The sequence below is a fragment of the Moschus berezovskii genome, chromosome 7, assembly GCF_049115385.1.
Source record: "Moschus berezovskii isolate FMDL1 chromosome 7, NW_MosBer_1.0, whole genome shotgun sequence".
Lineage (NCBI taxonomy): Eukaryota > Metazoa > Chordata > Mammalia > Artiodactyla > Moschidae > Moschus > Moschus berezovskii.
Genome location: NC_142466.1, coordinates 80,132,294 through 80,155,757, shown reverse-complemented (window position 1 = coordinate 80,155,757; position 23,464 = coordinate 80,132,294). Strand labels below are relative to the sequence as shown.

Here is a 23,464-nt window from a genome sequence, read left to right as displayed (position 1 = left end):
TTCGGCGATCAGCTTTCTTCACAGTCCAACTCTCACATCCATACATGACCACGGGAAAAACCATAGCCTTGACTAGACGGACCTTGGTTGGCAAAGTAATGTCTCTGCTTTTTAATATACTATCAAGGTTGGTCATAACTTTCCTTCCAAGGAGTAAGCGTCTTTTAATTTCATGGCTGCAATCAGCATCTGCAGTGATTTTGGAACCCAAAAAAATAAAGTCTGACACTGTTTCCACTGTTTTTCCATCTGTTTCCCATGAAGTGATGGGACCAGATGCCATGATCTTTGTTTTCTGAATGTTGAGCCTCAAGCCAACCTTTTCACTCTCCTCTTTCACTTTCATCAAGAGGCTTTTGAGTTCCTCTTCACTTTCTGCCATAAGGGTAGTGTCATCTGCATATCTGAGGTTATTGATATTTCTCCTGGCAATCTTGATTCCAGCTTGTGCTTCCTCCAGCCCAGTGTTCCTCATGATGTACTCTGCATAGTTAAATAAGCAAGGTGACAATATACAGCCTTGACGTACTCCTTTTCCTATTTAGAACCAGTCTGTTGTTCCATGTCCAGTTCTGACTGTTGCTTCCTGACCTGCATACAGGTTTCTCAAGAGGCAGGTCAGGTGGTCTGGTATTCCCATCTCTTTCAGAATGCTCCACAGTTTATTGTGATCCACACAGTCAAAGGCTTTGGCATAGTCAATGAAGCAGAAGTAGATGTTTTTCTGGAACTCTCTTGCTTTTTCGATGATCCAGCGGATGTTGGCAATTTGATCTCTGGTGCCTCTGCCTTTTCTAAAACCTGCTTGAACATCTGGGAGTTCACGGTTCACATATTGCTGAAGCCTGGCTTGGAGAATTTTGAGCATGACTTTACTAGCGTGTGAGATGAGTGCAATTGTGCAGTAGTTTGAGCATTCTTTGGCATTGCCTTTCTTTGGGATTGGAATGAAGACTGACCTTCTCCAGTCCTGTGGCCACTGCTGAGTTTTCCAAATTTGCTGGCATATTGAGTGCAGCACTTTCACAGCATCATCTTTCAGGATTTGAAATAGCTCAACTGGAATTCCATCACCTCCACTAGCTTTGTTTGTAGTGATGCTTTCTAAGGCCCACTTGACTTCACATTCCAAGATGTCTGGCTCTAGGTCAGTGATCACGTTATCGTGACTATCTTGGTCGTGAAGATCTTTTTTGTATAGTTCTTCTGTGTATTCTTGCCACCTCTTCTTAATATCTTCTGCTTCTGTTAGATCCCTACCATTTCTGTCCTTTATCGAGCCCATCTTTGCATGAAATGTTCCCTTGGAATCTCTGATTTTCTTATAGAGATCTCTTGTTTTTCCTATTCTGTTTTCCTCTCTTCCTTTGCATTGATCACTGAGGAAGGCTTTCTTATCTCTCCTTGCTATTCTTTGGAACTCTGCATTCAGATGCTTATATCTTTTCTTTTCTCCTTTGCTTTTCGCTTCTCTTCTTTTCACAGCTATTTGTAAGCCCTCCTCAGACGGCCATTTTGCTTTTTTGCATTTCTTTTCCATGGGGATGGTCTTGGTCCCTGTCTCCTGTACAATGTCACGAACCTCCGTCCAGAGTTCATCAGGCACTCTATCTATCAGATCTAGTCCCTTAAATCTATTTCTCACTTCCACTGTATAATCATAAGGGATTTGATTTAGGTCATATCTGAATGGTCTAGTGGTTTGTCTTTGTAGGTAGGTTTATTCCTAGGTATTTTATTATTTTTGTTGCAATGATAAATGTGTTTAATTCCTTAATTTCTCTTTCTGATTTTTTGTTGCTAGTGTATAGGAATTCAAGTGATTGCTATGTATTGATTTTTTTATCCTGTGATCTTAATAAATTTGCTGATTAGCTCTAGTAAATTTGTGATAGTATCTGTAGAGTTTTTCATGTACAGTATCAATGTCATCTTCAAATAGTGAGTTTTTCTTCTTCCATCCCAATCCGATTCCTTTTGCTTCTCTTTCTCTGATTGCCATAGCTAGGACTTTCAAAACTGTGTTGAATAATAGTGGTTAGAAAGGGCGCCCTTGTCTTGTTCCTGATCCCAGAGGGCATGCTTTCAGTTTTCACTGTTACGGTTATGTTTGCTGTGGGTTTGTTATAAATGGCCTTTATTATGTTAAGGTAGGTTCTTTCTGTGCCCATGTTTTGAACGGCTTTCATCATGAATGTGTGCCTCACGCTTCTCTGAGCCTGTGTTGTTGTTAGTCAGTTGCTAAGTTTGACTGACTCTTTGTGATCCATGGACTGCAACAAGCCAGGCTTCCCTGTTCTTCACTATCTCCCAGAGTTTGCTCAAACTCATGTGCATTGAGTTGGTAATGCCATTCAACCATCTCATCCTCTGTCATCCCCTTCTCCCCGTGTTCTCAATGGTTCCTAGCATCAGGATCTTTTCCAGTGAATCGTATCCACATCAAATGCCAAAATATTGGAGCATCAGTGTCAGTCTTTCCAATGAATATTCAGGGTTGATTTATTTCCTTTAGGATTTACTGGCTTGATTTCCTTGCTGTCCAAGGACTCGCATTAGTGTACTCTAGCACCACACCTTGAAAGCATCAATTATTTGGCACTCCGCCTTCTTTGTTGCCCAACTTTCAATCCATCCATGATTACTGGAAAAACCATACCTGTGGCCATACAGACCTTTGTTGGCAAAGTGCTGTCTCTGCACTAAGGGTTAAGTTTCTCCTAGCTTTTCTTCCAAGGAGCAAGTGTCTTTTAATTTCATGGCTGCAGTCCCCATACACAGTGATTTTTGGAGCCCCCAAAATAAAGTCTTTCACTGTTTCCTTTTTTTCCCATCTATTTGCCATGAAGTGAGGGAACCAGATGCCATGATCTTAGTTTTTTGAACGTTGTTTTCACCTTCATCAAGAGACTTTTTAGCTCCCTTTCACTTTCTGCCATTAGGGTGGTGTTATCTACATATTTGAGGTTATTGATATTTCTCCCAGAAATCTTGATTCCAGCTTGGAATTCATCCAGCCTGGCATTTCACATGAGTACTCTGCACTTAAGTTAAATAAGCAGGGTGACAGTATACAGCCTTGATGTACTCCTTTCCCAAGTTTGAAACAATCCATCATTCCATTTCCAGTTCTAACTGTTGTTTCTTGGCGTGCATACACATTTCTCAGGCAGCAGGTCAGGTGGTCTGGTATTCCCATCTCTTTAAGAATTTTCTACAGTTTGCTGTGATCCACACAGTCAAAGGCTTTAGCACAGTCAGTTAAACAGAAGTAGATGTTTTTCTCGAATTCTTTTGCTTTGTCTGTGATCCAGCAGATGTTGGCAACTTGACTTCTGGTTCCTCAGCCTTTCCTAAATCCAGCTTGTACGTCTGGAATTTCTTGGTTCACATACTGTTGAAGCCTAGCTTGAAGTATTTTGAGCATTACCTTGCTAGCATGTGAAATGAGTACAGTTGTGTGGCAGTGTGAACATTCTTTGGCGTTGTACTACTTTGTGATTGGCATAAAAATTGAACTTTTCTAGTCCTGTGGCCACTGCTGAGTTTTCCAAATTTGATGGCATTTTGAGTGCAGCACTTTCACAGCATCATCTTTTAGGATTTGAAATAGCTCAGCTGGAATTACATCACCTCCACTAGCTTTGTTCATAGTAATGCTTCCTAACGCCCGCTTGTGTTCACACTCCAGGACGTTGACTCTAAATGAGTAACCACATGATCGTGATTATCTGGTCTTTAAGACCTTTTTGGTACAGTTCTGTGTACTTTTGTCACCTCTTCTTAATATCTCCTGCTTCTGTTAGGTCTATACCGTTTCTGTCGTTTATTGTGCCCATTTTTGCATAAAATGTTCCCTTGGCATCTCTCATTTTCTAAAAAAGATCTCTAGTCTTTCCCATTCTATTGTTTGCCTCTATTGCTTTGGAGTATTCACTTAGGAAGTTTTTCTTCTCTCTCCTTGCTGTTCTCAGCTATTTGTAAGGCCTCTTCAGACAACCATTTTTTGCCTTTTATTTTCTTGGGGATGGTTTTGTCACCACCTCCTTTGTAACATTTGCAATGTTACAAATCTCTGTCCATAGTTCTTCAGGCACTCTATCAGATCTAATCCATTGAATCTATTTGTCACTTCTACTGTTTAAGGGATTTACATCATAAGGATTTGATTTAGGTCATACCTGATGGGCCTTGTGGTTTTACCCACTTTCTTCATTTTAAGTCTGAATTTTGCAATAACGAGCTCATGATCTGGGCCACAGTCAGTACCAGGTCTCGTTTTTGCTGCCTGTACAGAGCTACTCCATCTTTGGCTACAAAGAATATAATCAATCTGATTTCAGTATTGACCATGTGATGATGATGTCCATGTGTAGCCTCTTCTCTTGCTTTGTTGGAAGAGGGTATTTGCTGTGACCGGTGTGTTCTCTTGGCAAAACTGTTACCCTTCGCCCTGCTTCATATTGGGATGAGACTTGCATGCCTGGGAGGAAGTTGTGAAAGAGGAAAACTTCCTATATCCTCGAAAGCTTCTTCACAGGTGGGGAGATCAGCTGGGACAGAAAGCGAGCTTTAGTGTCTAGTATCACCCGATCTGATTCTGTCCCAGCTGATCTCAGGATTAGGAACCTTTCCTCTTTCACAACTTCTCCCAGGCTGGCAAGTACCATCCCAATTCTGGTCCTACCTGGTTATGTAGAGATCTTTCGTGTAATTTGGGGTGTTTGGGATATTCTGCCAGCATTCCAAGATTTCTGTGAGAACTGTTTAAGATGCAGGTAAATTTTTGATAGGCTTGTTGGAGAGAGTGAGCTCCATGTCCTTCTGTTCTGCCATCCTGATTGGAGTCCCCTAGAAATCCCTTTTTAAAAATTGATTCTCCTATAACAAAGTTTCTAAATTATACTTCTGACTTTTGTTTTGAAGCTGGCTTGCTTTTATTTATTTCTATAATTTTCTGATTCAGTAAGTAAAAGATACTTGTGACAAACTTATTCTGATATACTTCATTGAAAAAGTCAATGAAGTGTTAAGATTAGGTGAGCTAACCATTTATTATTGGGTTTAAAAATCACTGTATCAGTTATTTAAGAATGTGTGATAATTTAGATTTTTTTGGCCTGTGGCTTAAGATAGTTTTCTGAAATAATTTTGTAATATGGAAAACTTTTTGATTAATTAGTCTTCTGTTTTTTTCTTTTGCTGTATATAAACTATTTAGAAAGCTGCTTTATTTACAGATATTTTAAAGTGTTATGCATATGTTCTAAAGATTAGTTATTTTTCTTGTATAAAGTGGGATAGCCTACCCTACTTGTATTTCAAGGCTTCCGTGATGGCTCAGTGGTAAAGAATCTGCCTGCCAGTGCAGGAGACGTGGATTCAGTCCCTTGTCCAGCAAGATCCAGTGCAGAAGGAAATGGCAACCTACTCCAGTTTGTTTCCTGGGATATCCCATGTACAGAGGAGCCTGGTGGGCTACAGTCCATGGGGTCACCAAGAGTCAGACACTGAGCAATGACAGCAAAACTTGTATTTCACTTGTGAGAATTTAACTTTATAGAATCCTTTATAAAGGATTATTGAGGTGAATAGTATTCTATAAAAGTCAAATTGTTTTTGTTATGATAGGTGTATTAGAAGAAGCGAGATTTTTTGGTATTGACTCATTGATTGAACACCTGGAAGTGGCAATAAAGGTAAGTTTCTTTTTACATTAGCCAAATAATATATTTATTGTAACTGTCTCCCAAAATTCTCTGCTAATTTGTCAATGTGTCTTCAAGAATTCACAACCACCAGAGGATCATTCACCCATATCTCGAAAGGAATTTGTCCGGTTTCTGCTCGCCACTCCAACCAAATCAGAATTGCGTTGCCAGGTATTTGAAGCAGATTTTACATGAGTTATTTGTGTCAGCAAGTCTGTGAGGGAAGTTTTAAATTCTAGAAATTTTTTTCTTGCCTTATTTTCTTTTTTCATGCAAGATATATTTTAATAATGGGTCATAGCATTGAGTTAGTCCCAAAATGGTTAGCATAAAAAAGAGATGTAATAGTCTTTTACTGTTTAATTATGCCTCATACAGCAGTTTTTGGTAGTGCATAGAAATTCCAACAATTAAAAAGTCAATTATTTTTACAGCTGTTATGTATGAACAGTCAGTGGCAGTGGAAGATACTTACACTTTTATGTGTTATAGCAATAATGATTTTAAAAACTGCAATACTCACTTTTAACACTATAACATTCTTGAATTATAGAATTAATAAAATAAGTACAATTTATTAACAATTTATCAACAGGTGCATGACCAACAGAGATCTATCTTTTTAGCAATTTCTGCACATAAATGAGGCATAGGCAGGATGCATTCTAATGTTATATGTAAATCGAGTGACTTTTAAGACTCCATTAAGGATATTGATTTTATATATCTGAGTTCCATTTGATCATGTTTTATAATAGACTCCAAGTGACTGAACTGCCAATTACTTCTGCAAACCACGGTGCTTAACTATTGTGATTAAATTAAATATAACAGATGGTTTATATTTTGTGACCATTTGTGTTTTTTAATTTTAGGGTTTAAACTTCAGTGGTGCTGATCTTTCTCGATTGGACCTGCGATACATTAACTTCAAAATGGCCAATTTAAGTCGCTGCAATCTTGCCCACGCCAATCTCTGCTGTGCAAATCTTGAACGAGCCGATCTCTCTGGATCAGTCCTTGATGTAAGAATCATCTTTGGTTACAAGAGAAAATTAAATTTTTAGTCTATTGAACACTCTCGAAGAGCACAAATTACATCTCTCTCTCAATGAAGCTTTTACATCAGTTTACTAAGTTGATGACAAAACTTAAGGTTCTGAAAGTGAAATGGGTTGGTTTTGCAACTTTGATATGCTTTATTGAATATCCACCTATAAAGTATAGCAACTGATAAGAAATTAAATCTTCAAATTAGGTACCGATCTCCTCAACACGTTATCAGAACTTCTATTTTCTGTAAATTAATAGGATAAAGCTGGAAAGGACCTTGGAATTTTTCTATTCTACATAATTTCTGGAATAGGAAAATGTTATTTCTCTGGGGGTATTTGACAGATATTTTAAAACAAACGTGGTATGCAGCAATCTGTAAGTTAGCATCTTGGTGATTCTCTCCTTCTACATATATATATTTATATATATATATATATATGCATTTACAAGTATTAATGTGTGTGTATATGTGTGTATCCATATGTGTATGCATGCATTTATATAGCAGATAACCTATTTGAGGTGAGAGGATATATGTAAAACCAACAGTGAAATGTGACCTCTAAGAACTATTAACCTTGCTTAATATCAAGGTCCATGTCTGTGTGGAGTGGATAGCCGTTCCCTTCTCCAGGGGATCTTCCCAACCCAGGGATTGAACCCAGGTCTCCTGCATTGCAGGTGGATTCTTTACCAGCTGAGCCACCAGGGAAGCCCAGGAATACTGGAGTGGGTGGCCTATCCCTTCTGCAGCAGATCTTCTCAACCCAGGAATTGAACTGGGGTCTCCTGCATTGCAGGTGGATTCTTTACCAGCTGAGCTACCAGGAAAGCCCTTTCAGTTAATAAGAGTTAATACAGTAACTTGCTTGTAGTATTCATTGAATAAGTGTTTATTGAATTTTATAATTTTGGCTTTATTCCTTAGTTGCCAAGGTATTTTTCTATGAAACTTAGATCTAATAACAAAATCTGCCAACACACATTACCATTATTTTTATCCTACTTGTTCCATGCTATGATGGAGGATCAAACTGAAAAGCAACATACATGAAACACTTAACACTACAAAGGGAGTTTGAAGGACCTAGCTTTTAAATTCTGAAATGCTGAGAGACAGTTTGGTCGGTTTCTGTTAGGGAATGGGGAAGAAGATAGACTGGATCATTGAATGTAACTGGTTCACTATTTTGTTTAATTATAGCATTACTGTGAGCCTGAACCATAATTTTCTTCTCTTTAAATGCTTGTTCTACCCATATTGTGTCATTGATATGAAGGCCAATATACCTATTTATCACTTGTATATAATTTTTTTATTTAAATGTAGTTGATTTACAGTATCATTTGGCATTCAGGTGTACAGTACAGCAATTCAGTAACATATTCATACATATAGTCCTCTTCAGATTCTCTTCCCTTATAGATTATTATAAACTGTTGACTGCAATTTCCTTTGCTACACAGTAGGTCCTTGTTGGTTTTTTGTATATAGTAGTGTGTATGTGTTAATCCCAACCTGCTAATTTATCCCTCCTCCCATCCCATTTTGCCCACAGATTTGTTTTCTATGTCTGAGTCCCTTCATGTGTAGGAAACAAGTTCATTTATATCTTCTTTTTTTTGAGCTTCCACATATAAGCAATATCATACATATTTATCTTTGTCTGGTTTATTCATTCAGTATGATAATCTCTAGATCCATCCATATTGCTGCAAATGGCATTTTAAAATTCTTTTTATGGCTGAATAATATTCTAGTCTGTGTGTGTGTGTCTGTATATACCATACCTTCTCTATTTGTTCATCTGTCAATAAACACTTAGGTTGGTTCCATGTTATTGTAAACAGTGCCTCTATGAATACTGGGGTGCATTTACATATCTCAATTACAGTTTTCTTCAGATATATGCCCAGGAGTGGGATTGCAGGATTATATGTAGCTTTATTTTTAGTTTACTAAGGAACCTCCACATTGTTCTCCATAGTGGCTATTCCAGTTTATATTCCCAGCAGTGTAGGAGAGCTCCCTTTTTCTCAACCAACATTTATTATTTGTAGATTTTCTGATGGATGATGGCCATTCTGAATGGTATGAAGTGATAACCTCATTGTAGTTTTGATTTGAGGTTCTCTAATAATTAGCAGTGTTGAGCATCTTTTCATGAACCTGTTTGCCAGCTGTATGTCTTCTTTAGAGAAATATCTGTTAAGCTCTTCTGCCCATTTTGTGATTGGGCTACATGAGCTGTTTCTATATTTTGGAGATTAAGACCTTGGGGGCTGCATGGTTTGCAGATGTTTTCTCCCATTTTATAGCTTGTCTTTTCATTTTGTTTATGGTTTCCTTTGCTGTCCAAAAGCTTTTAGTTAAGTCCCATTTATTTATTTTTGTTTTTATTTTCATCATTCTATTCATTTGGAAATGAATCCAAACAGATTCTGCCACAATTTATGTTCAGTTCAGTCGCTCAGTCGTGTCCAACTCTCCACAACCCCATGAATCACAGCACGCCAAGCCTCCCTGTCCATCACCAACTCCCAGAGTTCACTGAAACTCATGTCCACAGAGTTGGTGATGCCATCCAGCCATCTCATTCTCGGTTGTCCCCTTCTCCTCCCACCCCCAACCTTTCCCAGCATCAGAGTCTTTTCCAGTGAGTCAACTCATCGCATGAGGTGGCCAAAGTATTGGTTTCAGCTTCAGCATCAGTCCTTCCAATGAACACCCAGGACTGATCTCCTTTAGAATGGACTGGTTGGATCTCCTTGCAGTCCAAGGGACTCTCAAGAGTCTTCTCCAACACCACAGTTCAAAAGCATGAATTCTTCGGCGATCAGCTTTCTTCACAGTCCAACTCTCACATCCATACATGACCACGGGGAAAACCATAGCCTTGACTAGACGGACCTTTGTTGGCAAAGTAATGTCTCTGCTTTTTAATACACTATCTAGGTTGGTCATAACTTTCCTTCCAAGGAGTAAGCATCTTTTAGGGTGTTATGTCTATGTTTTCCTCTAGGAGTTTTATAGCATCCAGTTCCACATTTAGGTCTTTAATTGATTTGGGGTTTGGTTTTGTGCGTGATGTTAGATACTGTTCTAGTTTCCTTCTTATGTAGTTTTCCAGTTTTCCCAGTACCACATGTTGAAAAGACTCTTTTTTTCTTCATTGTATATTCTTGCCCTTTTATCATACATTATTGACAATAGGTGTGGGTTTATTTCTGGGTTTTCTATTCTATTCCGTTGATCTATGTTTCTGTTTTTGTGTTAGCACAGTACTGTTTTGATTACTGTGGTCAGGGAGCATGATTCCTCCAGCTCCAGTTACTTTCTCAATATCTTTGTTGTTCAATTGCTCAGTAGTGTCTTAATTCTATGTGACGCCCATGGACTGCAGCACACCAGGCTTTCCTGTCCTTCATTGTCTCCCAGAGTTTGAGCAAACTCATATCCATTGAGTTGATGATGCCATCCAATGATCTCATCCTCTGTTGCCCCCTTCTTTGCCTGCCTTCAGTCTTTCCCAGCATCAGAGGTCTTTTCCAGTGAGTCAGCTCATCACATCAGGTGGCCAAAGTATTGGAGCTTCAGTATCAGTCCTTTTGATGAATATTCAGGGTTGATTTCCTTTAGGATTGACCGGTTTCATCTTGCAGTCCAAGGGACTCTCAAGAGTTTTATCCAGCACCACAGTTCCAAAAGCATCAGTTCTTCTGTGCTTAGCCTTCTCTATGGTCCAACTCTCACATCCATACATGACTACTGAAAAAACCATAGTTTTTATTGAATTGGACCTTTGTGGACAAAGTGATGTCTCTGCTTTTCAAGACGCTGTCTAGGTTTTTCCATAGCTTTTCTTTTAAGGAGCAGGCATCTTTTAATTTCATGGAAACAAACACAAAATCTAATCCAATCTGGAACAGAATGGTTGCTCTCAACGCTGATGCTTCTCTGATGTACACCTTGATACAGAGACAGACCTTTAGTTCACTTGATACTATACTTTCATCTTTTCATCTTCCCTGAGAAATCTCAGCCCCCCTACATTTGACCCCTCATCCCAAGCACCTCTCTTTTTTAGCATTCTTCCTGCCCTAAGTCCAGCCTCTTTGGTTAAATGTTTGCAGAGACAGAAACATGGAGATGTCTCACTTTGGTTGCTTTCTTAGTCTCCTTCATCTAGGGTAAGACGAAAGCTTCACACTGTCGTCATGTCTCCTTCTGTCCCTGATAGTACCAAAATAGGTAGATTCCACGAATTTTTATGCTAGTCTTCCAGGTGAATCAGTAATTCCCTTGTCTGAACGTCTTTCTGTTTTTTCATTCTGTCCTCTTGTTTCTTCTACCCGTTTGTGAACACAGCAGGAATATTTGAGGTAAACATAGAGGAGAAATGGGGCTATGTAGATTTCCATAGCAGATTCTCACTTGACTTAGAATAAACTTCAAGCTCCTGACCAAGGTGCCCACAGACCTTCGTAAACTGGTACCCACTGCATCACTGAGAATGATCCACATGATCATTCTGGCCATGTTCCCTTCACTAACTGCATCCTGGATGGAGGACTGCCCTTCCAGCCAACCAAACAGCTGTGGCAAGAATCAATCTGCTTACCTCGCAGGGGCTACAGTGGAACTCCCTCCATTCCCAGGAACTCTCCTGGTTAAGAGATTCTTTTATTATCATAACTTGGTCAGAGAAAGTGGACAGTCTTTGGGTCTACAGTTCTATAAGCCCTTGTCACCTAGAATATCATATTTAGGTACCAGGAGAGTGTTAGTAGGCTATTCATTGGGTTATCTCAGTTTACTTACATGCTACTGTACATAAAACAGATAAATAAGGTCCTACTGTAAATCACGGGAACTATATTCAGTACTAGTTTCATGGCTGCAGTCATCATCTGCAGTGATTTTGGAGCCCAAAGAAATAAAGTCTGTCACTGTTGCCATTTCTTCTCCCATCTATTTGCCATGAAGTGATGGAAGCGAATGCCATGATCTTAGTTTTTTGAGTCCTGAGTTTTAAAACAGCTTTTTCCTTTTATCTTTCACTTTCATCAAGAGGCTTTTTAGTCCCTCTTTGCTTTCTGCTTTTAGGGTAGTGTTATCGGCATATCTGAGGTTATTGGTATTTCTCCTAGCAATCTGATTCCAGCTTGTCATTCATCCAGACCAGCATTTCGCATGATGTACTTCTGCATATAAGTTAAATAAGCAGAATGACAATACACAGCCTTGAGATACTCCCTGCTCAATTTTTAACCAGTCTGTTGTACCATGTTGGTTCTAACTGTTGCTTCTTGACCTGTACACAAGTTTGTCAGCAGGCAGGTAAGGGGTCTGCTGGTATTCCCATCTCTTGAAGAATTTTCCAAAGTTTGTTGTGATCCACACAGTCCAATGCTTTAGCATAGTAAATGAAGTAGAAGTATAGGTTTTCCTGAAATTCCTCTTATCTGTGATCCAGCGGATGATGGCAATTTGATCTGTTTCCTCCACCTGTCCTAAATCCAGCTTGAACATCTGGAAGTTCTTGGTTCATATACTGTTGAAGCCTAGCTTGAAGGATTTTGAGCATTACCTTGTTCGCATGTGAAATGAGCACAATAGTGTGGTAATTTGAACATTCTTTGGCATTGCCTTTCTTTGGGATAGGAATGAAATCTTTTCCAGTCCTGGGGCCACTGCTGAGTTTTCCAAATTTACTGGCATAGTGTGTGCAGCATTTTAACAGCATCATATTTTAGGATTTGAAATACCTCAGCTAGAATTCCATCACCTCCAATAGCTTTGTTTGTAGTAATGCTTCCTATGGCCTAATTGACTTCATACTCCAGGATGTCTGTCTGGCTCTAGGTGAGTGACCGCACCATTGTGTCTGGGTCATTAAGACCTTTTTTGTACAGTTCTTCTGTGTATTCTTGCCACCTTCTGTTAATCTCTTCTGCTTCTGTGAGATTCTTATGTTTCTCTCCTTTACTGTGCCCATCTTTGCCTAAAGTGTTCCCTTGGTATCTCTAATTTTCTTGAGGAAATCTCTCTTTTCACCACCAGACACATCTACAGCTGGGCATCCTTTCTGCTTTGGCTCAGCCTCTTCATTCATTCTGGAGTTTTTCTGTACTCCTCTCCAGTAGCATATTGAACACCTACCTACCTGGGGGTGGGGTGGGGGGTGCAGCAGAACAATGCCTCCTTCAATGCCATATCTTTTTGTCTTTCCGTACTGAGCATGGGGTTCTTCAGAATGGTGAAGAATGCTGAAGTGGTTTGCCATTCCCTTCTCCACTTGACCACCTTTTGTCAGAACTCTGCACCATGACCTGCCCATCTTGAGTGGCATGCTCATAGTTTCATTGAATTACACAAGGCTGTGATCCGTGTGATCATTTTGGTTGGCTTTCTCTGATTATGATTTTCATTTTGTCTGCCCTCTGATGGATGAGGACAAGAGGCTTGTGTAAACTTCCTGATGGGAGGCACTGTCTGTAGGGAAAACTAGGTCTTGCTCTGGTGGGCAGAGCCAGTGTTAAGTAAAATTTTAATCCAGTTTTCTGCTGATGGGTGGAACTGTGCTTCCTCCCTGTAGTTTGGCCTGAGGTGGCCCAGTCCTAGAGTCTGTAGTCTCTTATCATAGGCTATAGACTCTATGGTAGGTATATTGGCAACCTCCTCTAAAAGGACTTATACCCAGCATGCTGTGCCTCCCAGGACTACTGCTAGCAATGCCCTTGACCCTGTAGCAGTCTACTGTAAACCCACGCATCTGCTGCAGACTCCCAAACACTCACAGGCAAATCTGGCTCAGTCACTTGTGGAGTCACTGCTCCTTTCTCCTGGGTCCTGGTGCGCAGAAAGCTTTTTCTGTGCCCTCCAAGAGTCTCTGTTTCCCCGGTCCTGTGGAAGTTCTGTAATCAAATTCTGCTGCTGCTGCTGCTAAGTCACTTCAGTCGTGTCCGACTCTGTGTGACCCCATAGACGGAAGCCCACCAGGCTCCCCCATCCCTGGGATTCTCCAGGCAAGAACACTGGAGTGGGTTGCCATTTCCTTCTCCAGTGTGTGAAAGTGAAAAGTGAAAGTGAAGTCGCTCAGTCGTGTCTGACCCTTAGCAACCCCACGGACTGCAGCCTACCAGGCTTCTCCATCCATGGGATTTTCTAGGCAAGAGTACTGGAGTGGCTTGCCATTGCCTTCTCTGTAATCAAATTCTGCTAACCATCAAAGTCAGATTCCCTGCCCCTTTGCTGGATCTCCATGTTGGGAAGTTCTTGCAGGTCCTAGAACTTTCACAAGAGTGCAAGAACTTCTTTAATTTTTCTCCAGTTTGTGATTGTCCACCCAGCGGCTCTGTGGTGGGGCTAATAGTGACCTCCTCCAAGAGGACTTAGGCCACATACCAGGCCTCCCAGGACTGCTGCTGCTAGTGCCCCTGTCCCCGTGGCAGGCCACTGCTCACCATGCCTCTGCAGGAGACACTCATACACTCATAGGGAGGTCTGGCTCAGTCTCTTGTGGAGGGTCACTGCTTCTTTCCCTGGGTCCTGGTGTGCACAAGGTTTTGTTTCCTCCAAGTCTCTGGGGAGAGTGAAGTTTGATTTTAAAACTGATTGTGCCCCTCCTACCGTCTTCTTGCCACTTCTCCTTTGTTCTTGGACATGGAGTATTTATTTTTGGCGGGTTCTAACATATAGCATATTAAAAAGCAGAGACATTACTTTGCCAACAAAGGTCCGTCTAGTCAAGGCTATGGTTTTTCCAGTGGTCATGTATGGATGTGAGAGTTGGACTGTGAAGAAAGCTGAGCGCCAAAGAATTGATGCTTTTGAACTGTGGTGCTGGAGAAGACTCTTGAGAGTCCCTTGGACTGCAAGGAGATCCAACCAGTCCATTCTAAAGGAGATCAATCCTGGGTGTTCATTGGAAGGACTGATGCTGAAGCTGAAACTCCAATACTTTGGCCACGTCATGCAAAGAGTTGACTCACTGGAAGAGACTCTGATGCTGGCAGGGATTGGGGGCAGGAGGAGAAGGGGACGACAGAGAATGAGATGGCTGGATGGCATCATCGACTTGATGAACATGAGTTTGAGTGAACTCCGGGAGTTGGAGACAGACAGGGAGGCCTGGCGTGCTGTGATTCATGGGGTCGCAAAGAGTTGGACACGACTGAGCAACTGAACTGAACATCCTCCTGTTGATGGTTGTTCAGTAGCTAGCTAATTATGATTTAGGTGTTCTCACAAAAGACAAGCGCACTTCCTTCTAATCTACCATCTTTGGTGTCTCTGTTGCTTTGGCTATTTGGTATCTTTTGCACTTCGATGCGAATTTAAAATTTGTTCTCGTTCTGTAAAAAATGACATTGGTAATTTGATAAGGATTTCATTGAATCTGTAGATTGCTTTAGGTAGTATGGTCATCTTGACAGTATTCTTCCAGTCCAAGAACATGGTATGTCTTTTCATTTGTTTGTGTCATCTTCAATTTCTTTTACTAGCTTCTTACAGTTTTCTTAGTATTAGTCTTTTGCCCCCTTAGATATGTTTACTCCTAGGTATTTTATTCTTTGTGCTGCAGTGGTATAAAAGATTGTTTCCTTTCTTTTTCTGATCTTTCATTGTTAATATATAGAAATACAACAGGTTCCTGTGTATTAATTTTCTATCCTACAACTTATCTGAATTTATTGAGCTCTAGTAGTTTTCTGATAGCATCGTTAGGACTTTCTATGTAAAGTATCATGTCATATGCAGACAGTGACAGTATTACTTTTTCAATATAGCTTTTTTTCCTTTTTCTTCTCTGATTGCTGTGGCTAAGACTTCAAAACTATGTTGAATAAAAGTGGTGAGAATGAATATCCTTGTCTTGTTCCTGATCTTAAAGGAAATGCTTTCAGCTTTTCATGATTGAATATAATGTTAGCTGTGGGTTTGCCATATATTTATTATATTGAGGTCAGTTCCCTCTATGCCCACTTTCTGGAGAGTTTTTATCATAAATGCATGTTGAATTTTATCATAAATGCATGTTGAATTTTATCAAAAGCTTTTCCTGCATCGATTGAGATGATCATAAGGTTTCACTCTTCAACTTGTTAATGTGGTGAATCACACTGATTGTTCTGTGATATTGAAAAATCCTTGAATCCCTGTGATAAATCCCACTTGATCATTACGTGTGATCCTTTTAGTGAATTGTTGGATTCAGTTTGCTGAGGATTTTTGCATCTGTGTTCATCAGTGATGTGTTGTGTTGTTCAGTCGCTCAGTCATGTCTAACTCTTTGCAACTCCATGGATTGCAGCACGCCAGGCTTCCCTGTCCTTCACTGTCTTCCCAGAGTTCGCTCAGACTCATGTCCATTGAGTTGATGATGCCATCCAACCATCTCATCCTCCGTCATCCCCTTCTCCTGCCCTCAGTCTTTCCCAGCATCAGGGTCTTTTCCAATGAGTCGGCTCTTCGCATCAGGTGGCCAAAGCATCAGCATCAGTCCTTCCAGTGAATATTCTGGGTTGATGGTTCAATTCTCACATCTGTACATGACCATTGGAAACACCATAGTTTTGACTAGAGGGACCTTTGTGGGCAAAGTGATGTCTCTGCTTTTTAATACACTTTCTAGGTTTGTCCTAGCTTTTCTTCCAGGGAGAAAGAATCTTTTAATTTCACGGCTGCTATCTGTAGTGATTTTAGAGCCCAGCAAAGCAGTCTGTTACTGTTTTCCATTTTTCCCCATTTATTTGGCCATGAATGATGTGATGTGACTGAATGCCATGGTCTTAGTTTTTTTAATGTTGAGCTTTAAGCCAGCTTTTTCACTCTCCTCTTTCACCTTCATCAAGAGGCTCTTTAGTTCCTCTTCACTTTCTGCCATTGGGGTGGTTGTCATCTGCATATCTAAGGTTGTTGATATTTCTCCCAGCAATCTTGTTTCCAACTTGAGCTTCATCCAGCCCAATATTTTGCCTAATGTACTCTGCATCTAAGTTAAATAAGCAGGGTGACAATATACAACCTTGATGTATTTCTTTCCCAAATTTGAACCGGTCTGTTGTTCTGTGTCCAGTTAAATATCATCAGTGATACTGGCCTATAATTTCCTTTCTGTGTGGTATCTTTTTTTCTTTTTTGTATTTTAGTTTTTATAATTTGTGTTCGTTTCTGCCATACAGCAACACAAAACAGCCATAAAATACATGTATCCCCTCCTTCCTGAGCCTCCCTCCCCTCCCCCGATCCCTTCCCTCCAGATTATCATACAGCACTAAACTGGTCTCCCTATAATATACAGCAGCTTTTAACCAGCTATCCATCTTACACATGATAGAGTATATATGTTGATGTTTCTTTCTCCATAAGTAAGTCAGAAAGAAAAACAAATATATTAACACATGCATCTGGAATCTAGAAAGATGGTATTGTGTGGTATCTTTGATTCTGGTAGCAGGGTGATGCTGGCCTCACAGAGCTAGTTTGGAAGTGCTCCTTCCTCTGCAGTTTTTTGGAAAAGTTTCAGAAGGATAACTATTAACTCTTCTCTAAATGTTTAATAGATGTTTAATACTCCTGGACTTATGTTTGTTGGGAGTTTTTTAAATCACAGATTCAATTTCAGTACTTGTAATTGGTCTGTTCATATTTTCTGTTTCTTCTTGGTTCAGTTTTGCAAGATTGTACCTTTGTAAGAACTTGTTCATTTGTTCTAGGTTGCCAATTTTATCGGCATATATTTGCTTGTGGTAGTCTCTTATGGTCCTTTGTATTTACATGGTGTTTGCTGTAACTTTTTTCATTTTTTATTTTATTCCTTTGGGCCTTCTTCCCCGCCCCCCTCCCCCCCCGCCCACACCTTGGTGAGTCTGGCTAAAGGTTCATCAGGTTTTTTTTTTATCTTTTCCAAGAACCAGCTTTTGGTTTCATTGATCTTTTCAGTTATTAGTCTTTAGTTCTAGTACATTGATTTCTGCTCTGATCTTTATGATTTCTTTCTACTAACTTTGGGTTTTGTTTGTTCTTTCTCTAGTTGCTTTAGGTGTAACACTGGGTTGTTTATTTGAGATTTTTCTTTTGTTCTGAGGTAAGTTTTTATCGCTATAAACTTCTCTTTTAGAACTGCTTTTGCTGCATCCCATAGGGTTTGGATTGTCATTTTTTCATTTTCATTTGGCTCTGATATTTTTTGATTTATTCAGGGATCCATTGGTTGTTTACTAGCATATCATTTTTCCTCCCTGTGTCTGTGGGTTTTGTAATTTTTTCCCCCCTTGGATTTGGTTTCTAATCTCATAGCATTATGGTTGGAAAAGATGCTTGATTAAAAAAATTTTCAGTTTTTTTTAAAACTTACCAAGATTTGCTTTGTGGCCCAGCATGTGATAAATTCTGGAGAATGTTCCATGTGCACTTGAAAAGAATGTGTATTCTGCTACTTGGGATGGAATGCTGTATAAATATCAATTTAAGTCCATCTGATCTAATGTTCCTTTTAAGGCCTATTTTTCCTTATTGACTTTGTTTGGATGTTCTGTTCACTAATGTAAGTGGGGTGTTAAAGTCCCCCACTATTACTGTGTTAGTCTCAATTTCTTCTTTTATGTATGTTAACATTTGCTTTATATTGGGGTGCTCTTATTTTGGGTGCACATATATTTGTAATTGTTACATCTTCTTGGTTTATTCCCTTGGTCATTATGTAGGGTGAATCTTTGTCTCTTGTAACAGTCTTCATTTTAGTCTTTTGTCTGATGTGAGTATTGCTACTCCACCTTTCTTTTGATTTCCATTTGCATGGAATACCTTTTTCTACCCCCTCACTTTCAGTCTGTATGTGTCTAGCTCTGAAGTGGGTCTCCTATAGACAGCATATCTCTGGGTCTTGATTTTTGTATCCATTCAGCCATTCTTTGTCTTTTAGTTGTAGCATTTAATCCATTTACATTCAAGATAATTATCAGTATGTATGTTTTTATTGCCATTTTGTTAATTGTTTTGGATTTGTTTCTGTAGGTATTTTTCCTTCCTTTCCTCCTTTTTTGTCTTGTGATCTGGTGATGATCTTTAATGTTGTATTGGGGTTGCTGCTGCTGCTAAGTCACTCCAGTCGTGTCCGACTCTGTGAGACCCCACAGATGGAAGCCCACCAGGCTCCCCCGTCCCTGGGATTCTCCAGGCAAGAACACTGGAGTGGGTTGCCATTTCCTTCTCCAATGTGTGAAAGTGAAAAGTGAAAGTGAAGTCGCTCAGTCATGTCAGACCCCACAGACTGCAGCCTACCAGGCTCCTCCATCCATGGGATTTTCTAGACAAGAGTACTGGAGTGGCTTGCCATTGCCTTCTCCGTGTATTTGGGTTACTTTTTCTTTTTTTGTATATATCTATTACTGATTTTTTGTTTATGGTTACCATGAGGTTCTGATATAGAAGTCTATATGGATACATTATTAAGTTGCTGATCTCTTAATTTCAAATATATTTTTAAAATTCTGCATTCATACTCCTTTCCTCTCATGATTACTGGTTTTGATATCGTTTTTGTGTGTGGATGATTTCCTACCTTTACTGTATGTTTGCCTTTACTGGTAAGCTTTCCCGTTTCCTAATATTCTTGTTCCTAGTTGTGGCCTTTTCTTTTCTTTGCAGAGAAGTTCCTTTAGCATTTGTAGTAAAGCCAACGCTGAATTCTCTTAGGTGCTGAATTCTTTTGCTTGTCTATAAAGGCTTTGATTTCCCATTGAATCTGAATGAGAGTCTTGCTGGGTAGAGTATTCTTGGTTGTAGGTTTTTCCCTTTCATCATTTTAAATATATCATGCCACTACCTTCTGGCCTGCAGAGATTCTCGTAAGAAAATGGCTGGTAGTCTTATGGGGCTTTTCTTATGTGTTATTTGTTGCTTTTCCCTTGTTGTTTTTAATATTTTCTCTTTAAATTTTGTCAGTTTGATTATTATGTGTCTGAGCATGTTCCTCCTTGGGTTAACCCTGAATGGGATGCCCTGTGCATCCTGGATTTGGGTGACTATTTCCTTCAGATATTTTCTCAGGCCCTTTCTCTCCCTCATCTCCTTTTGGGACCTCTATCATGCAAATCTTGATGCACTTGACATTTTTCCCTGAGGTCTCTTAAACTGTCCTCATTTCTTTTCATTATTTTCCCTTATTCTCTTCCACAGCAGTGATTTCCACCAGTCTATCTTCCAACCCACTAGAAGACAGTTTTTCTCTCTCCTTGTTCCTCTGCCTCATTTATTCTGCTGTTGATTCCTTCTGTGTGCTTTCCATTTCAGTTATATTCTTCAACTCAGTTTATATTTTCTAACTCTTTGTTGAGAATTTCTTGCAACTTCTCTCTCTGCATCCATTCTTTCCCACAGTTCTTGGATCATCTTTATGATCATTACTCTGAACTCTTTCCCAGGTAGATTGCATATCTCCACTTCACTTAGTTGTTCTGAGGTTTTATCTTGTTCTCTGTCTGAAATATATTCCTTTGCTGTCTCATTTTGTTTAAATTTCTATTTGTATTTCTTATGTATGTAGTAGCTTAGTAACATTTCTCAACCTTGGGGAAGTGGCCCTCAGTGGGGGCTGTCCTGTGTGCAGTACACTCCCTTCTCATCATTAAGCGTCAGGGACCAGCATGATCCCAGGGTAGTTTCTGACTCATATTTTTGGACTTAGTTCTGTAGGATCTTAGTTTTCTTGCTTCAGGTGTCTGCCCCTGGTGTGTGAGGCTGATTAGAGGCTTGTGCAGTCTTTCTAGCAGGAGGGGCTCATGCCTGCCCAGTGGTCTGTGGAGCTGGGTCTTGGCCCTCTGGTGGGCAAGGCCATGTCCAGGGGCATGTCTAGAGATTTCTGGGCTCCATAAGCCTGTCTGCTGATAGCTGGGGCTGTATTTCTGGCTTTTTGGTTGGTTGGCCTGAGACGTCACAGCACTGGAGCCTACATGCTGTTATGTGGGGCCAGGTCTTGGTGTCGAGGACCCAAGATGTCTGCCTCCAGCCAGAGCTCACATAGATTGCCACTATGTCCACCACCAGCTTAAGAACCCAGTGAGAACTACAACTGCCTCCCACCTGCCACCTCCCTAGGAGACCCTCCAAGACTAACAGGTAGGTCTGACCCAGGCTTTTATGGAATCAGTGCTTTTGACCTGGATTCTGGTGTGTAAGATCTTATCTGAGCTCTCCAAGAGTTGAGTCTCTTTCCCATGGTCCCCTTTGTTTCCCTCAATCTACAATCAAGCCCTCCTGGCTTTCAAAGCAAAATGCTCTGTGGGCCTCCTCCTCCCAGTGCTGGACCTTTAGGCTGGGGAGCCTGGTGTGAGGCTCAGAGCTCTCACTCCTGTGGGAGAACTTTTATGATACAATTATTCTTCAGTCTGTGGGCTGCCCACCTGGGTGGTATGAGGTTTGACTGTATTGTAAGTGCACCTCTCCTGCCATCTCATGATTTCTTCTTTATGTGTTTGGATGTAGAGTATCTTTTTTGGGTAGATTCCCGTCATTTTTATGGATAGTTGTTTGTTGTGATTTTGGTGTGCTCACAAGAGGATATGAGCTCAAGGTCCTTTTACTCTGCCATCTTTGTCTTGCAACGCCCTCTGTAATTTTAACTGATACATACTAAAGTGCTGCAGAACTGCAAGTTTATTGAGTAAAATGGCTCATGTTGAGGAGTCACCGCCCAGAGTGTGGGGGCTGTGAAAGTAAAAACTAGTGGCTAATTGTCTTTGGCACTTGAAGATGGTTGCTGATGAATAGTCATATGTATTGCAGTGTCCACTGAGATCAGTGAAGCACAAGATGCACCTAATGTTCCCACCCCTCTTGTTGAACTTCTCCCCTGGTTGATCCCTTGTGGGCTGTGAAACCTTTCTGCAGGAACCCTCCAATTCTGCTGTCAACCACGGTGACCTTTGCTGCTATCAGGGTTCATGTCTGAGCTGCACCCTCTGGTCTGTCAGTGCCTTTAGAATGCGTCTTCTACCTGCTCTGCCTTTCATTATTGACTTTAGCCTGCTGCGTAGAAGCTGGTATAGTAATCCAGTTCTTATGAATCCATTGCACATTCCCAGTGCAAGACTTAACAGATGATAAGACCTGGAAGGGACACTGATGATGAGTATGACTCTGTCTTACAGACTAAAAAACAGAAACATGCCCTTACCCAAGCCCCAGAGTCTGGTTTGTCAGCAGCATTAGAGCTAGACTCTAAAGCAGGTGTTTTCTTTTCCTTATGTCTTTTTTGATGACTTTTTCCTTTGGAAAATGTGAAATATAGACAAAAATGAGCTTAAGAAAGTGTAGTGAATCCCTTTGTATCTCCATTACTCAGCATCAACAGTATCAGTGTTTAAACAGTTGTGTATTGTCTATACCTCTCCACAGAGTATTTCTGAAGCAACTTATTTCACCTGTAAATATTTTATTCTCTTAAAGACAAGGACCATTTTTCAAACAATCTTTTGCTTTTTAATAGTTTTATTTATTTATTTGGCTGTTTTGGGTCTCTGTTGCTATGTAGGCCTTTCTCTAGTTGGAGTCAGTGGTGACTGCTCTCTCGTTGCAGTGCATGCGTTTCTTATTTTGGTGGCTTCTCTCATTACGGAGCATGGGCTCCAGAGCGTTTGGACTTCAGTAGTTAGCGGCACATGGGTTTCAGAGCACAGGCTCAGTAGTTGTGCACCGAGCTTTATTGCCTGGTGATACGTGGGACCTTCCTGGACCAGGGATCAAACCCATGTCTCCTGCATTAGCTGGCAGACTCTACCACTGAGCCACCAAGGAAGCCCTAAGCATAATCTTAATAACATTATCCTTTTCAAAAACAGTAATAACTGCTTTCATCAAAACCACTGCCCCTTGATATAGTAAATAGCCCAAATCTTCTAACTATAATGCTGATTTCCTTAGCAGCTGTGTTCTGAGGTGTCAGTGTTGGTGACCTGCTTTTACTGTTTGATGAATAGAGGGTGAAATTTTTTTTGTGGTTTTTGAAAACAAAAAAATCTCACTGAGTTTCTTATATATATATTTCTTTGCGAGATTTCATAGTACAGCCTTGAGTAGAGGGCAGTACTTACATAATAACCTTGGGAACTTTTGATAATACTTATATTCTACCTGGGAGCATTACATCGAGTACCAGAAAGATTTATTTTCAGATATCACCTTCCTGTCCTGTTACAATATATTCTCAAGTACATAAAATCTAATCATCTTTAAGTTATCTTCTAGATCCTCATTATCCTATCTGTCAGTCTGAGCTTCTGAACTACCTTGTGTTAAAGCACAGGCATGGATGGAAATGCAAACCTGTATTTTCAGTTATCTGTGATTTGAAATGGTCTGTAATTTATCTTCTGTTCGCTAGAATTGGCTGTGGGTGAATAAAACTGCATTTATGAGCCAAGGATTTTTCTTGGTATGGTTATCACATAACTTAATCAGGCTTAGGCATTTAGATTTCTTCATTGATCTAATTATAATAACAACTGCAATTATCATTCTATAATGCCTGAGGGTTTTTAAAATACTTTTTACCTTCTACTTTGGCCCTAATTAGTGAAGGTCTAACATTATCACTGACTTTATAGATAGCTTCCTGCCATATCCAGTAGTTGTTAGACATCAGATCTGATGGCATTGAATTAAAGTTACAAAATATACTTTCTGACTTTTT

At 40.1% G+C, this 23,464-nt stretch overlaps 1 protein-coding gene across 2 annotated transcripts in view; it reads left to right on the top strand.

Moving 5' to 3' along the window:
* KCTD9 (potassium channel tetramerization domain containing 9) overlaps positions 1-23,464 on the top strand; it is an 83,434-nt gene that overhangs the window by 53,224 nt on the left and 6,746 nt on the right. For both annotated transcript variants that reach the window (XM_088838046.1, XM_055427244.2), the window contains exons 7-9: positions 5,632-5,699; positions 5,787-5,882; positions 6,587-6,736. In XM_088838046.1, coding sequence (XP_088694172.1) covers positions 5,632-5,699; positions 5,787-5,882; positions 6,587-6,736 — 314 coding nt within the window. The remainder of the gene's footprint in view (positions 1-5,631; positions 5,700-5,786; positions 5,883-6,586; positions 6,737-23,464) is intronic.